This window comes from Bacillus rossius, chromosome 7 (genome assembly GCF_032445375.1).
Source record: "Bacillus rossius redtenbacheri isolate Brsri chromosome 7, Brsri_v3, whole genome shotgun sequence".
NCBI lineage: Eukaryota > Metazoa > Arthropoda > Insecta > Phasmatodea > Bacillidae > Bacillus > Bacillus rossius.
Window position 1 is genome coordinate 54,976,039 of NC_086335.1, and position 16,924 is coordinate 54,992,962.

The 16,924-nt window shown below is 35.5% G+C and overlaps 2 protein-coding genes across 4 annotated transcripts in view; one reads left to right on the forward strand and one right to left on the reverse strand.

Moving 5' to 3' along the window:
• LOC134534050 (protein diaphanous-like) overlaps positions 1 to 3,977 on the reverse strand; it is a 47,517-nt gene extending 43,540 nt beyond the window's left edge. Inside the window, exons 1-3 of one of the 3 annotated variants that reach the window (XM_063372014.1) lie at positions 3,819 to 3,977; positions 2,792 to 2,911; positions 291 to 404 (exon numbers count right to left, since the gene is read on the reverse strand). In XM_063372014.1, the coding sequence (XP_063228084.1) occupies positions 291 to 404; positions 2,792 to 2,911; positions 3,819 to 3,860 (276 nt within the window). In that variant the 5' untranslated portion in view covers positions 3,861 to 3,977. Of the gene's footprint in view, positions 1 to 290; positions 405 to 2,791; positions 2,967 to 3,818 lie in introns of all 3 variants that reach the window. The other 2 variants (XM_063372016.1, XM_063372017.1) reach the window with 2 other exon arrangements.
• A 2,806-nt stretch (positions 3,978 to 6,783) lies between these two features.
• LOC134534051 (alpha-2-macroglobulin receptor-associated protein) lies at positions 6,784 to 14,990 on the forward strand. The gene is made up of 7 exons (XM_063372018.1): positions 6,784 to 7,216; positions 7,949 to 8,090; positions 10,537 to 10,710; positions 10,801 to 10,908; positions 11,158 to 11,257; positions 11,888 to 12,044; positions 14,452 to 14,990. Exons 1-7 carry the CDS (start codon positions 6,983 to 6,985, stop codon positions 14,671 to 14,673), a joined length of 1,137 nt encoding a protein of 378 aa, XP_063228088.1. The 5' UTR covers positions 6,784 to 6,982; the 3' UTR covers positions 14,674 to 14,990.
• Positions 14,991 to 16,924: the final 1,934 nt, after the last annotated feature.

A 16,924-nucleotide genomic window follows, 5' to 3' on the forward strand; every position in this document is an offset into this window, starting at 1 on the left:
TACGGCATATTCCGTTTAAATGTGCCAAGGGATTAGAATATTTAATATGAGGATAGCCACTACCTGTTTTGTAAACATTTATGCAGCCTTTTAAATTTTAATTCTTTTTGGAATAGAACGAATCTAAAGATCACACTAAATTTTACAACTAAATCTTATTTTTATAATTAACTTACCTACATACAACCCAGTTATCGTAGAAACTTATGTTTCCTAAGAATATCAGCTAATAAATGGAGAAAAAAAAATTCTGTATTAATTGGTCATGCATTATTAGTTTTACCACTTACCAACATGTTTTCGAATTTCATTTCTTTCTCTTCTTCGCTGAGTAGATGGAAGTAATGAACTTGCCTCAGTTCGTTTACATCAGTATCTTCTTTATTTTTTCGCCAAAACAAAGTCTGTAACACAACAAATCACTTTTTTTTTTCACTGCAGTTTATTCATAGTTTTTATCAATTACTTTGGAAAAACTGCTTACAGTAACTTTCAAAGGTTTGGTAATGATGTTATTAAAATGCAGACATATGGAAGAAATGACACGTAAATATGAGTGAATTTTAAAATTAAAATCTTTCTATTAAAATAAAACTCTCTGTTAGTGAGGGGGGCAGTATTGTTAATGGAGGCAGTAACTGTGTCCTATTTCAAAAGTGCATTGCACTGTTGGACAGATCAGCTGTTTGTGTTAAAATTATACTTAGCAATATCTTCAATGATGTGGCAGTTATAGACCTAACAAGTTCTCTATTTGATGATCATAAAATTCAGATTGTGTATATCTAATAGCTAGTAGCCAAAAGTGTGTGGAGTTGGGTTATGATGACAAGCTGACTTCTGGTTTAACCCATTTATTTAAGTATTGCATTTTATAAACATTTTTTAGTCTGTACAAGTTATCAACATTATAGTCTTTTTATCAATACTGCGATGCGATCTACACCCATACATTTGTGATTTCTATGCATAATTATTCAGTGGCGTCTCAGGTACAATTCGTCTATTTGAATAGAGTATTTTTCGTATTAGGACTAAGTCTGCAAGGGGTTGAAAAAATAAGGGCTAGAATTTTAAAACAAATTCATAAATCCCTAGTATTTACACTATCAGAAAAGTTCAGATTGTTTGTAAATCTTGTAATTTGTATCTAAAACTTTTGTCTGAAACAATTTTTGATAAGACAAACATTTGTTGCAGGGAGATAAAAAAAAAATCACTATTGACATACCATGTACACTGTTAAATCCGTTCTGTTTTATTGTAAAACCTTAAATAATCATCAACAATTTTCGTCTGAAATAATTTTTTACACTACCAACCATTACTGCAAAGGGTAGAATAAACAGGGTTGAATTACAAAAAAAAAAAAAAAAAAAAAAGTTACTGCCTTCGTAGGCGTACCTTCAAATCCTTTCAAAATGTTCGTAAATCTTTATATTTTTTTATCGAAATCTTTTGTCTGAAACAATTTTTTATACTACAAACCATTACTGCAAAGTCTTGAATAAACCTGAGCTTGAATTGAGAAAATAAATATAACTTCCCTACCATGTACTCTATCGAATTAATGTTGATTTTTGTTTAACATTTTAAATATTGTTGACAACTTTCATCTGAAGGAAATTTTATACAACAAATCATTACTGAAAGGGGTGGAAATAACAAGAGTAGAAAGACAAAAAAAGCCATTAATTATTTGAATTTACATACTATCAAATCAATTATAATATATTGCAAAACTCCTAAACTTTATATGAATCTTTTGGCTCAAACAATGTTTGATGAATCTAACTATTACCGTAAAAATATCAAGTTCATCAGAATTTATTAATAACCATCTTTATATTATACTTAAATTTATTAGTGCAGGGGATATAAATATTGTTTGGAAGACAAAAATAATTGCATAACTGGTTTAGTAGGCATAATATGAAATTCGTTACAGCATTCAATGCTGGATGCATTAAGTTAAAAACATTAAAAATGTTTTTGCTGTCTGGAACATGAGAAAATGTTAAATAGATTTTTTTGAATATTGGCGAACAAAATGTACTTTAATTTCTTCAAATGTTCCAGGAGTTTATAAAAATTTCCAAAACATTTCGAAAAGAAAAATAATTACTTCGAAATCTACCTACGCCTGTAGTCTGTGCCAAAAGGGATTATTTACTTAGGTGTGGATCTAACGAAAATACGTCATTTAATACTACCTTTGATTCACCGCACACAAATTAAATCCAGGCTACAACAACAGAGTCGCCATTGATTCGTGTCTGATAAGGCACTAGGCAGGTGTAGAGACATTTCCGTCTACCTGACAAAAGTACAAGTCCATACTCATTTAAGGGCGCGGTTACACGGGAATGCCGAATTACTTCACGTGAACAGGTTTCAGTAAACATGTTTACAAACGCGAAAGTGTCATCGAATGAATGTGTTGTGGATAATATTTATTTTAGCAGTGGGTACCTCTGTTAGAGAATTATCGCCAGCATCAATTTAAAAAAAAAAAAAAATCATCTTTTTTGTTGCAGTCAAGAAAATATTAACATGAACTTGTGCAAGGAACGTACTCCATCTTGCGTTTTCAGCAAAGGACTGTTTACACTCTCAACGCCTGACAGCCAATCAGAAGCTTACGTAGAAGAGATTTCGTTCTGAACCACCTTGCCAGCCCGTTTAGGTCGGATGAGGTGTGGCCTCGAACGAAACACGTTCACAATGTGTGTAGCCGCAAGCAAAAGTTGAACACGTCTACTTGAAGTAGCGGACGAGTTGCTGGACTTACTTTCCTGTCCCTCTTGGGCCGATGGGTCTTCTTGCTGGAGGGAAGGGTGGCCATGGCGAGCAGCTCGCTCGGTCCATGCAGAACTGCGGAGCGGCGATAACGACTCGGCCGGTTACCGCTCTGATAACAGGAGATAACAGCCTCGCGTGACGGCGCGGTTAGCTGCTCGCTGGGCCTGCGAGAGAGGGTAGCGGTGGTCCCGGATTTGTATTTCCGAGGGTGGGGTCCCCCTAATATTTTTGGAGAGGGGCTTCATCAGGGGTCTTGTGGGGAGTGTTTTATGGAACAGCCGCTGTATCCAGGAAAATTAAACACTTTTAAAACATATGTAACTTAAAATCTTACTATTATTATGTCAAATCATCTTGCTGAATATTTATATGTTTTCCTAATAAATTATTATCAGTTTAGTTTTATTACTTCTCACGAACAAATTCTGGTAAAATCGCGTCATTTTACGAGATAATAATGTCTTTGAAGGTTTTTATTTATTTTTTTTATTTTTAACAACGAAAAAAAAAAATCAGTTGAAATTGAAAGTGTATTGACCCGCAGTGTATATTCAATGCTAAAAGAATTTAATTCTTTTCCTACAAATGACCTTTTTTTTTTTCACTGAAAATTAGACAAACGAGACAAATAATAACGCAAAGAGCAGGTGAGGGGCCTTGAGTTGGCGATGGTTTTGGGATCTAAGGACCATGAAACGAAAAACTATATAAAAATTTTCCGGTAGTCGCACTATGATAACGGCTACAATAGTTAATAGTACTTTGAAATTTACCTATAACAGAAATAGGTGAGTATTGCACAAACTTTGTATTTTCTGCATAAATAAGTTTGAAATACACTCTGTTTGACTTGAAATGTCACAAAAAATTTCAGTTACTAGTTTCAGAATTTTTATTTTGTAAATTGTAGGAACACCTATTACTGTATGCAAAAGCTTGGTTTCCGATGCCAAGCACAATGTCGTGAGCAGATCTTGTTTTTGTCACGGATACGTCGGAAAATAAGCTCGGCTTACCAACTTCGTCTGATATTTTTGCTTCCTCTTTCCTGCACGCATGCAACTCAGCTCATAATTATTCCTCTTCTCACAGCTGCTGCACAGACCAACAATACAGCCAGCGTCCTCCCGTACTAGCGAGTCCCAAAGACAGCACAAGAATAACTCTTCACATCAGGCACTGCATTGAGCAATGTCGGACGTGCTTATCTTTTATTTATGTCAACACTTCCTAACCAGTGGAGCGCGTGTCCGGAACATTTTTACAACCTACCTAATTTATGGCATGTCTATGGAGATATCAAAATAAATTGGTCGCCAAGGAGAACCCAGAATGCTTGTATTCTCGTTGGGAAAACCACAGTGCGGGTCAACAGACTTGCAGCTGGGTTCCATAGTCCGAAAGAAATGCGTAAAATAGTAGGCGGAGCCCTAAGAAACCAATTACGGCCCTGTTTTGCATCAACTGTTTTAAAAAAAACATCAATCTTTGTAATGACGTGTTGCATGTCGTATCTATATATTAACGAATAAGAATCGAAAGACATTTGTGTCGATATTTGTTATCACATTACTGATAACACTCCTTTCTTTAAGGTGAATCACTTCGTTCCTCTTTGTATGCTTACCGCTCAGCACCATCGCTCGTTAAGCACTAAAAGATAAATGCTGCTTCTATGGAAATTTCCCAACTTCCTTGGCCGCGCCCCACTGATGTGTATTAGTTCCTCTCCACCCTGCTTACCACTCGCGCTTATAGCCTAACCTATGCACTGACAGTACACAAGATGTTTGGCCTACTTGCTAACAATATATGTAACGAAAACACGCGACACTAATATACCTACCTTATATCCAGGGGCGCAACAACTAAATTTCCAAAGAGGGGGCAATATACCTTTTCATAAAGAATCATCGATCCCCCCCCCCCCCCCCCCCCTATTGAAGCGGCGGGTCCGGGGGTCCTCCCCCGGGAAAATTGGTATTTCGAGGTTGAAAATGGTTCTATTTAAGCAGTTTTATTATCTAAAAATTGATTACACAGCACTTTCTTTGCCCCGTTTACCACCACTTCAAGGTTTCAGAGGGGGGAAAAAATACCCTTCCCCCCCCCCCCCCCTGTTGTTGCGCCCCTGCTTATATCTTTGTAACCATACTACCTGCATGTCTTACTTTGGTATCGGAGTGTGGAGGAAAGAAGCCATTACCTGATCACGCATGTGTAGAGTACGCAAGATGGCGCCGTTTTCGCGTCATGCATGAGACAATCGGAACTAAATTTAGCCTCGCGCTTGGCGTTCACAGAGACATAGCTCTGCAGACATTTGTTGATCCGAGCGGGAGGGGTCGCATTTGAGAGAGGTCACTCTGCCATAGCAAATAAACTACAATAACTTCAAACCAGTGCTCATAATAAGTTACAAGACATACCATTGTGAAATGTTTTGCAGAAATTTGATGGTTAGATGACTATAGCACCACTGTGTTCTACAGGTAGGGTCCATAATGTTCCAGAATGTTGTGAAGACAGAAGAATGAGAATCCTCACCCACCTTCTTTAACCACTGCAGAACATGTTCGTTTCCATAGAGTCTGTGCTAGATTTAGGCACGTGCTGGAGCCCCAGCGATCTAATAGTGTGGTGGTCACAATAGCGTAGTGCAGTCTTCGGCTCAAGGGGTGGCCATGTCTGCACTAAGTGAAGGTTATTTTTCACCTCGTGGTCTGCGCCAAGTTGGTTAGACACCCAAAACATTGGCTGAAGTGTAGTGTCTGCATTGTAGAAACAGTGTTAAATTACTGTATTTTATGGAAGTGACTGTTTTTAATGATGGAGATTTTATTTCATATTTAATAACTAGGTATCATAAAACATAGCCAAGCACAATTTCTGCAATGTTTTGGTTATTTCCATGTGGCGATAGAGAGGTAAACCATTTACTTAAACTACATCACAGCATGTTGTCTCCTGACCCTAACTCCTTGCTGGGGGGCCATCAGTTGGTGGGTCTGCGATTGCAATGGAGATAGACGACGAGATTAGTCCACCAGCAGCAGTCATGGTACACCCAACAGTTTGAGGGCATGATCAAAGCCAGAACAGATTATGTGTCTTCCAGAGTGTCACGAGCAATGTGAGTTGGCTACAGCATTTTTCAAATTCATCATCATTGACAGCGAGTTCGGCCACAAGTGCGATAAGTGTGATCTGTGCAACTGTGGCATGATTTCCAGGAGAGGATGCAGCCAAATTTTGCTCTCACCTGTTTCGTAAGTTAGACATCTAAGCTTTATAATGCGAGAATAAATTAAGATCTCTATTTGGTTACCTACATTATTTCCGTACCCTAGAGCCCATCAACCTGTGCAGCAAACAGGGGAGGGGATTTATGGGGGTTATATCTTCCCCTCTCCCAGAAATTAAAAAAAAAAATATTATTCCCACCAACAAAAGGAAAGAATTTGAAAGAAAACAGCAGACAAAGTAGTTATATCCCCTACCCTTCAACTAAATTAAATTCTGTGTATGGTCCTGCTAGCCGGCACAAATTGTTTCACTTACTCCACTGCAGCTGTGTCCTCGTTGCAACCTACCAAATTTTTGAGCTCGATTAATTTTGTATCTGTCTAATTACATCTAATATACTATTTCTTTTCAATGGTTTGAAAACTCAAAAAAATAATTCGAGGTTCTAATGCATAGTATGGGAAGCCTAAGTTGAACTAACTCCAAGTCAGAAACTCGAATAAACAATGTTAATGCATTTTCTGATATTAGTTTACCTTTTGACCCGAATTAAACATGTTAGTATAGGTTAAAGCAAAACATCCAGACGATGTGTTGAATCCGAAAAACAAGAAATAGCATATAAACACAATTTAATCGTGAATTCTACTCTTGGCAGGTCAGGAATTTTTTACTTGTGGATTATTTGTTTCGTGGGGAGTGATAATTTTGACGTCCTTTCTCCAGTATACGCGGACATTTAAGTATGTGAGGCTACATTTACTAGCTTGTAAGTTTACACCAGGATGGGTTGCCTAGCCTGCGTAGACCACCATTTCTTTGTGCATAGTGACGTCAGACAGTAACGCCGTGTACGAAATGTAAACAATATCAACAAAAACATTTTATCATAGCAACATTTCATGGAATTATCATCAAGCTTCAACCAGTAGCAATGGCAGCAATGAAGGGATTTAGTTTTTCATCTGCGTGGTATTTTAGCGCATTTATTTTTTATTCACACCTTCTGTGTATTATAATGCTTATAACAAATGTGGACTCGGGAAATAAGTATTCCGCGGAAGCGAACAAAAAGTTTTACAAGCCAGAAGGAAATGTAAACTTACAGACACTCCAAAAACCATTTAGGATGGCAAAGCTGAACACGTTGTGGGCTAAAGCTCAACAGGTAATGTATTCAAGAAAATGCATCCATGCATTGTTAAAATTTGCTGAAGCATGTATCGATAATTTTATAACAAAATGCAGAAATTGTATAGTTTGAGGCAGTTGTTTATTATTATTTTTAATGTTGACATTTTGCACAATGAATAAGCAAATAAAAGGGTGTTGCCCTCAGCATTTTCTCAGGAGGACACAGGTGGGGAGTTTTTGAGGGTTAGGCTAGGTAGTTAAAACATTACTGTGTAGGAAATGGGCTTATTTAAAAAAAAAAAGATAATTAACCATCAAAATTAATTTTTTACAGGAAAGCCTTTAAGCTACATGTTACTGTCATGAGCACAATGCATTATCTCTTGGGATGTTGAACTTGGATGTGATGTTCACCTCTGGCAAGCCATATGTCATGGCTAGACTTGAAGCCACAAGTAGTGTCTAGCAGGCAGTCTAAGGCTAGATATTTTATTTTTAAATCAGGCATTATACCATTGTCATACTTAAAATGATCAATTCCTCAGTTTTATATTTAAGGCGGAAACCTTGCTATAACACAAATTTTTAGGGACTTAGAGGCAAATAAAACAGGTGCTGTTGTGATCAGTTATAGTTTACCACAAGACCTTTATTTGCCTTGTAACACAATGAAAACTAATAACCTCACTTAAGAAAGAAATATGTTTAGTAGTAGATAATGCAATTTAAAAAATTATACTTTAGTTGGGAAATTGTGCTGTTTTAGAGACTTACTGAAACAAAACTGAAGTCTCTGTTCAGTGACTTAAAAATTCAAGACAAAGAGGAGATAGCATGGAAGCAGGTAAAGACAGAAGGCCTGGATAAGGAAGGTTTGAAAGAAGCACAGCTGAGGAAGAAGTTGACTGGTAATGTCAAGTTTACAGCATAGCTTTAGTAAAATGTATCGTATTAAGGGTAATGGTTCCTTATTGTGTGTGCAGTTGGATTTTATGATAACATATTAAATTAAAGAAAGAAATTGGGTATGTTTGTGATGCAAAGCTGTAAAATTACCAAAATATAGTTGATTTTGAAAATGTGTATAGAACTTTGAGGAACATTTAATTTACTGTAAGAAATAGGTCTGTGTAACATAAACAATTGTATTTTAACATAAAAAAAATAATAATAAATTAAGCAGTGAATGTATTTATTTGAAACTGTACAATTAAGAAAATATTTTTGATTTTGAAAATATGCATCATAAAGCTTTGATATAAACTGGTGACACAATTAGGAACCTAGTCCCCGAGAGCAGCTGTTACGTATAACGTATCCGATTGTATTTTAAAATAAATATTAAAATAATGTAATTAGTTAAATGTGGTTGTGGTGCAAAATTGTAGGCTACCACAACCAAAATATATTTTATTTTGAAAATATGAATTTTAAACTTAAATATAATGTGGATTAAAAAAAATGGAACAGTTACTGAATTAAGCATAATCAATGCATGGGACATTTGTTTGGAGGTTTCAAGGGGAACAATCGACATTGTAGATCTCTAGAGAGCCTTATAAATAACATTAGTTGTGTTCAATGACAATCAATGCCATAAAGTTAATTTGTTATTTTATAATAATAGTATGCTTCAGAACAATAAAATAAATATGTAACACAGTGAGTGTTGCTGGATAACACAAATTAGTAAATACTGTTTATGTCCTCCTGTGCACAAGAATGTGACAATGGATAGTTATGTTACTATTACATTTAGGACTGATTAAGCTTTTGTAATCACCTTACATTTATTAAGTGGTCATTTATATTCTATTGACAGATAAATTAAGATATTCTTTAACAGTTGAAATTACTTGAAGTAATAAATCCTGTAACTATGAAAGCAAGTGTGAGTCTACTAAAAAACAACTTTAACCCTTTGAACTCTGTGTGAAGTCAGGTCTGCCATATTTAACCCTTTCCTGCCTGGCGGGACTTGTGAGTCCCACAATGTTTGAAGGCCCACAGAAATAACGTGTGCATGTTTGAAACCACATGCTACCTGTTGGGACCTCTGAGTCCCTGTATAGCTCCGCTCTGCCAGTTGTCGAAGAAGTTCGACTGACAGCCGAGAGGTTGCAGCACTAATACAGCAGCGATGCACCAGTCTGGAGCGCCCTTTTATTTGTTCGTTGAGCTGGACATATGATAAATGCCTGTCAGGACTTAAAAGTCCCATCATTAAAAAATATATTAAATATAAATAAAAAAATTTTGAAAATATTATGTTCTCCTTTTATGCCTACTTAAATATAAAAATGAAATAAAAATTACAAAATTCGATTTTTTTCCATTTCTAGGCAGGAAAGGGTTAATGTCCTGTTCCAAGCATTTTTCAAGTCTTGCCATGCAGATCCTTGTGTTACGTGGCATTGTCCCAAGTTGTGTCTGACAGACACTGATCGTTGATTGGTGCACGTGACCCTCAGATGTCATGGTTGGTGTGGACAGTGTTCCAAATTAATTGGTTAACTTCCGTGCACTTTGGTAGCATAGAAGAACACTCATGATATTTGCAGTTTCCACTACCCATTTCAAAACTCGCGGGTGCACGGGAAAAAGGGGATATGTCAAAATTACTTAAATTAAGATATTAAACATTTAAAGTTCTTCCAAGTATGCAAGATCAGTAATTAATGATTCCAAAAGTTCAGTGCCATAGAATAACACACAAGGGTGCTAGACTTAACCTATTTGGACCAATTTGTAGAGCTTGTTCTCCTTTATTTCATACCATAAAAAAACATTTTTGCCAATATTTGACTTATCCCCTTATTCCTGCGCACCCGCGAACTGTGCTCTTAAACAGAAATATTGTATATCTTTGGCTTCTGAGAAACAAATGCATTATTTTATGGCAGTGTAATTATAATTCATTTATTAGCATTGTCTTTTGTTTTACCAATAACTAACATATTTTTGCAGTAACAAATGTATCAATTGATGCTAAATGTTTGTTAGAATGTGTTGAAACCAGTTTATAGCCTCGCACCGTTTATTAAAACTATTGCAGATTGGATTCCTTACTGCGATTTGTTTCGGACACGTTCTAGAATACGGCCTGCGAGTTAGGTTACGGTTTTATCCCAACAAGACAGTGCTTATTCACTTCCTTACCTGAACATCTTGGAGTACTGTATTTTGAAAAGTAATCAGTAATCCACCTTGCGTTATAGAAGGAAAAGAAATGGGCACTCAGGAAGTGCTGGAGTAGATGTTTGTTCTATGGAATTGTTACATTGTGCTTATCGATGTTATTTATTATGCTTTATTGTTTTTATTATTATTTTTATTATTTCTGTTTTCATACAGGAATAATGAACTCATATGGACTCTTGGAACATTTTGAAGACATCACTGACCCAAAACTGTTGAAGCAACATAAGGCTTTTAATGATGCCTCTGATGACTACATCAACAAGAGCTTGTTCAAGGACAAGAAGCTAAACAAGTTATGGCTGAAAGCAGAGAAAGCTGGATTTACTCGTGAGAATTGATATTGTGCCTTTTTCAGTGCTCTCTGGCCAATAGCGTAGCGTGTTACAATTTCATTAACATATGATTTTTTTTTTGTAGCTGAAGAGTTGAGTGTGTTGAAGGAAGAATTCATGCACCATCAAGATAAGATTGATCAGTATTACACTATATTGAAAGATGTGGAATCACCTAATGATACTGAAGAAAGTAAGTTAACTTGGCTAGTTCCTAATCATTAGCAAACGTAATACCAAAAATAGCATGAGAATACGTTAGAGAGTATGTTAGGCTATCTTGTTGTGAAGCTTGTTAATATTTTTGTAGGCTTCATTCAGTAAGTTACACTACAGAAATGATAAATTATGTGTGTGGGTGATGATGAAGCTGCTTTGTTCAGTTTTGTACTTGTGATTTTGTAAAGCAAGTTTGTGGATTTGATAATGCTGGGTTCAACAGATTCCGTTGACGACAAACTGGAAAAATTCAATCGGATTGAACGAGCTGAAGAGGGAGAGAATGTTGACAAGAGTTATTTGCACAAAGCAAACTTGTTAAGGTGATGAAAAATTTTATAAATTTTTGTGTTTAGATTTTATTGAGAATTGTCACATATAAGCGTATATCATAAAAAAGTAAAGGAAGAGGAGTATATTTCATATTTTTTTCTCTTCAATAGAGTCTCATTGAGTTGAATCAGTCTGTACCAGATCTGGGATAGCAATTAATTATTAATTATTTAATTAATGAAAAATCAGTATATGATAACTTACAGAAAATGTGTTTTGTATTGCCACTTGGGCACTATGCCGTCACTCCCTCTCGCTGTGCAGTGCAACTCATTGCGACATTGTGGCGTCCCAGAAAACACACTTGCCAATTAAAACAATAACTGTGTCTGTGATTTGCACGTAAAATGTGGTTTTATTTTCTTAACTGTTTTTTTATTATTACCTTATTCCTCTAGATTGGTGCATGTTATGTGGAGATTTAAGTCAATGACTTTCTATTGTACATATTTGCTGATTGAGAATTTGTGTTGGTTACCTGGTTAGCCTCTCCTTTTGTTGTATGTTTGATAAGTAGGCCTATGTATTCTGTTTATTATTTAAACTTAATAATATTAAATTTAATTTTCAAATTACATTGATGAAGAATGTTAGAATAACACTTATTTATTTTTCCCCAGAGAAAGGCACAAGGATATTCGCAACGGCTACGATCGTTTGCATCGCATTGCTGCCAAAGGTCCCAGTAGCAAAGAATTCATTGAGCCACGGGTGGAGGGACTATGGAGAATGGCTATCGAGGCTAACTTCACACCTGAAGAATTGGAGTCACTAAGGGTAAGAGATTATTTCCATTTTAATTCACACTCGTCAAATTAGACTGCAAAATGGAGTTCATAGAAAAACTATCTATTGAACAATGATGCCCACAAGTTATATAACATGAAGCATAACAAGTGGTAAGTTTCTGTTGATGGTCATAAAAGGGAGAATAAGTGAAACATGAATTCAACGACACATCTTTCATTCTGCTTCCAATAAAAAGTTTTACATCTTTTATTAATTAAATTTGGAAAATTCAAGAAGAGAAAACCTGAAGGTATCTTTGCCGTGGCAATTTTTTCCTTGGGCAATTTACTTAAGTTATTTCAGTATTTTATTACGGCAAGATAATGTTTGCAAAAATTCTGCAAAATTAATGAATTAAATTATGTTCGTTTAAAAATTGATTTTATTAGTTCCAATTGATGCAACTTGGTAAAGAACTTAGAGTAAACGTATTAATAAATTTGGATTGGTTTTCTGCAACAAAATCAGGTGTGCATTTTATATGTAAAAATAATTTATTATTATGATTAAAAATTATTAAAAATACTTTATATTTATAATCACATCAACAAAAAATTTTCAAACTTAAAACACATTACTAGTTTAAGAAATTGCATTGCCAGGTTTTTTATTTTCTTTAATTTTGCACAACTTATTATGAGCACATATTTTTTTCCCTTCATTTTACTGTGTTTTCATAAATTGTTTTAGTTTCCTGTATAAATTTAAAAAAAATTGGTTGTCTGTAAAGTTGGTTTAGGGATCGTCCATTAATCACATGAGGCTCGAAAGAGGGGGGGGGGTCGATAAAAATCACGAAATATCACAAGGGGGGAGGGGGGTGTAGAGAGATATCACGTGTATTTTTTTTTCGCCCGATTTCTACTAAACCGAAAAGTGATGCGTGACCTTGACTCGCCGTAGCCAGGCAACAATATCCCCGCCCGCCGCAACATGAACCACCCGGCTCGGCTTGCCAGTCGCCAGTAAGACTGTGATTTTGGCGCCGAATACATGCGTAAATCACATATAAGCCTTTCCTTTATTATTTTTATGCCAGTGCAAATAAACCTGCAACCTAAATGTGTGTCTGGACATTTTCCAGAATTAAATTAGATTATTCCTATATTTAAAGATAATATTCCGAAATTTTTAAAAATATTTTGCACCAAAAAATACACGGGGGGGGGGGGGGGTTTGGTCTGAAACCTCACCACAAGTCACTAGGGGGGAGGGGGGGTTAAAAATTTGCTAAAAAAAACATCACGTGATTAATGGACGACCCCTTACGGACGGTAGTTTAACGTGATGTCATAACAAAACATTGATGAAATGATTGATCCAGAAGAAAATGAAATATCATATTCGGCCTGAGACTGAGCCGTAATAGGTTTTTGCAACCAAACCATTTATGCATTAAAAATATGTTATTCTTTGAAGTAATTTTTTTTTGTAATTTTTCTATCTTTTGTATGATAAAATCTACCTCTGCATACTTTTAGGAATAAAATTGAATCATTTTTATTGAATTATCACTATTTTGTATGGATACAAAGGAGTAAAATGAAATCTACAACTTAATTGATTAAATTTACTTTTATTTGCACTCATTAATTCAAATATGTTTATTACTTTTGTAGTGTCGCGTGCGCCGTATTTATTTTTACAAGTACAAAAATGGGAGGTATCGCGGCGGCGGGGATTCAATCCGTCAACCTTTCAGCGACACGAACCGCACGGCCACGAGGCCATCTTGGAAATAATAATTTCAGATGTTGTATATATGCTTATAAAAATTTTGTTTTGTGTTGTGGAAGTTTTGAAAACGTATGTAGTCCACCATGTTTATTTCTTATAATGGTAGGCGGGAAATTTAAAATATATTGTCTGCTGCTAGTCGGCCGCCATGTTTATACTAACTTCAAGATGGTCGAGAATGTTTTACGCTTTTTCGCAATTACACATTTAACAACGAAGTTTGTTCGTCGTGAAATTAAACGTAGAATTTAATAAAAATGTCTTTTTAGTTAATAAAATAAGTATTAGTAAGTTTAAGAAAGAATTTCGGCTTTAATCTCCAACCCTGACGCTTGTGGTGCGCTGGGGCCGAGATTAAAATTTGTCGAGAATATTTTACGTTTTTATGTCTTCCAGTGCTCTAAATGATATGCAATTGTGGCCCCGGGCACAAAATTTTATTTATAATTCATTAATAATAATAATAAGTGCCTGGTTGCCGGGGAAGACAATTAGCGTAACGGGACACATCGTAGTGGAACAATGTGCATTACGGGACACTTTTTCGTGCGTGCAGCCGGCGTACATTGATTTATTAGACGTTGTCACGTCAAAAAAAAAGTGTTTCATTAAGTATTCAACATCCATGAAATAAAGAGCAGTACGTGTGGTGTGGCAGGGGGAGCTGATGCACTACGAGAACCGCGTGCTGAAGCTGCGACACATGCAGGCAGAGGCGGCCGTGGGCTCGGACCGGCGCCAGGCCAAGGAGGCCCAGCTGGGGGCCAAGACGGACGGCATCAGGATGATGGAGGACAACGTCAAGAAACAGATGCGCAAGGTGGAGAAACTTCACCTCGAGCTGGAGGCCAAGATCATGCAGAGACACGTCGAGCTGTGACGGGAGACTCGGGGAGCTTTGCGAGACGGTCTTCGAGAGAGTTGCTGTCCGTAGCAGACCGAGGAACGAGATCCGCTGACGGACTGAAACGTACGGACGGAAAGGAAGAAAAATGCTTGGAAAGAAGGATTAGAAGTGTTATACTGGCATCATTTTTGTGATATTGCTATGGATACGTGTACATGTTTAAAAACATGCAAATAGTAGTGGGATATTTTTTTCAGTAACTTGATTATATGGGCCTATGTATTTTTGTGCTGAAATTTACATTAAATGCTGTGTATTAATAAACTTTATCAAAAATTCTAGGGAAAAAATACGTAATTAATTCCCAAGTATGTACATAGTAGTGAGACATGCAAAACTAAATATGTACCTACCTTTCTTAGCCTATTATATTTGTACTGATTTATAAGCCCTGCCTCTTTGGGCTGAGAAGCAAATTGCTAATTGTTTGAAAAACAACTTTACCTAATAATTATTGGGTGTGGCTTCTGTAGGTTCTAAGCAACAAAAAAACTTAAAAAAAAAAAAAGTTAGTTAAATGGTTTTTGGCCATACTGAAAATGACTTCATACTGTTTTTCGTTTATGCTGGAATCCCACCACCACCACTCGATAATTGGTTTCATTTTAAATTGTCCCCGTCCGATAATTAGTGTGACATTTAATTATATGTTTACAATGCATTATCATTTTGTCAGTCAGGATTATAGCCATCAGCAGTACTAAGATGATAAGTTCCTTTAGTTTTTTTAACTTTCTAATAATTGAACAGATTGCAAAAAAAAAACAATAAAATTATATTAAAAACTAACATTTTACCAAGTGAAGATAAAATCACACCACACAAATTTGTGATGGCATTATGAAAGCTGAAAGTATTAAAAAGCAATTTATTTTGGTAATTTTTATAATAGTTGCCTGCATTTAGTAAATAGTTAAAATAATGTGTACAGAATGTGGTTAGGAGAATTTTTCCACATTAAATACTAGGCCAATATATCAATTTTTAGTTTGATTTGAATAGGAATGTCAAATTCAAATATTAAGAATGAGAATCAGAAAGAAAAAGTACCTATATGTGTACTGCAGTGGCTTCTGGGAAATAAGACAAATAATACTGAAGTGGTAAATGGTAATGTTTTAAAGAAAAATATTTTGTGCCTAACTTTACCTAAACAATCAACATTTCATTTCAGTTCCTATTTGACTTATTTTCCAGAACATGCTATATGTCATTGCAGAAAATTTTTGTGAACCGCAAAATAACCGTGAAATCCGATTCATTTCACAAAAATACGTGAATTTTTTTTTATGCTGTGTTGCCAAATTAGTGAAAAAAATCTCATATTTACACCCTCGTTATTCACATGTTTTTGTTTTTAAAGGCAGCCAGGTAAACTATTTTAGTTCAGCAATATTATAAAAACAATTTCTGCTGATTTAATCTGCAATCTGAACCTTTTTTCTCTCCATAGAACAATACAGGTAAAGTGCTGCTGTCGCATGGTGTTATATTGATTGTGACTATCGGTTTATACATAGTTGAAACTCTGACTATCGCAATTGTGTGTTTCAAGTTTGAAATGTCACAAATATGCCATGTTTTTAATTGTTCGCGCAATCCATAACCATTTGGCAAGATGTAGTGAAAAAGCTTGGAATACATTGCTTATTGTTCGTGGTTTTTGATTACGATCACCCATTAAAACATCAAAAAAAGGTATTTATATAGCACAAATTAACCTCAACAGAGAACGGTATACTTTAAACTCTGTACTTCGGAGGCATCAGACACTATATCCACTTTAGGCAAATTGCACTTTTAACTATAAAAGTATAAACTTGACCATCGTTTGATGATTTTTCTAGTGGCATACAACACTAAGATAACAAGAGAGGAACTATTTTAAATTCTTTAAACTGCTCTCATGAAAATTATGGTTTTTGCAAACATTTGTTATTCTGTGTGTTGGTATTCAAGGTAGAATCAAATACGAATAATGAACTATTAGTATTACAATATTCACACAGTTTATTTAATACCTTTTTAAAAAAGGCAAACCCATGGTACATGTCCCTTGTAGCATATTGGATTGAAATGTGAGACATTGGCTTTCATTGCGCAATCACAAAACTGCTGCGAGATAAACTAAATAAATTGGTTTCGAAAACTGCTTTGAAGCATTCATCTAATGCTACCAATGCAGGCCAACGGTCCTGCATCACACCAGTTCTACTAATGTCTC

Bases quoted from the DNA above. Each gene is read 5' to 3' on its own strand.
- LOC134534051 (XM_063372018.1), top strand. From the start codon at position 6,983: ATGGCAGCAATGAAGGGATTTAGTTTTTCATCTGCGTGGTATTTTAGC. The intron at 7,217-7,948 runs GTAATGTATTCA...GTGCTGTTTTAG, and splicing joins TGTGGGCTAAAGCTCAACAG to AGACTTACTGAAACAAAACT. The intron at 12,045-14,451 runs GTAAGAGATTAT...GTGGTGTGGCAG, and splicing joins AAGAATTGGAGTCACTAAGG to GGGGAGCTGATGCACTACGA.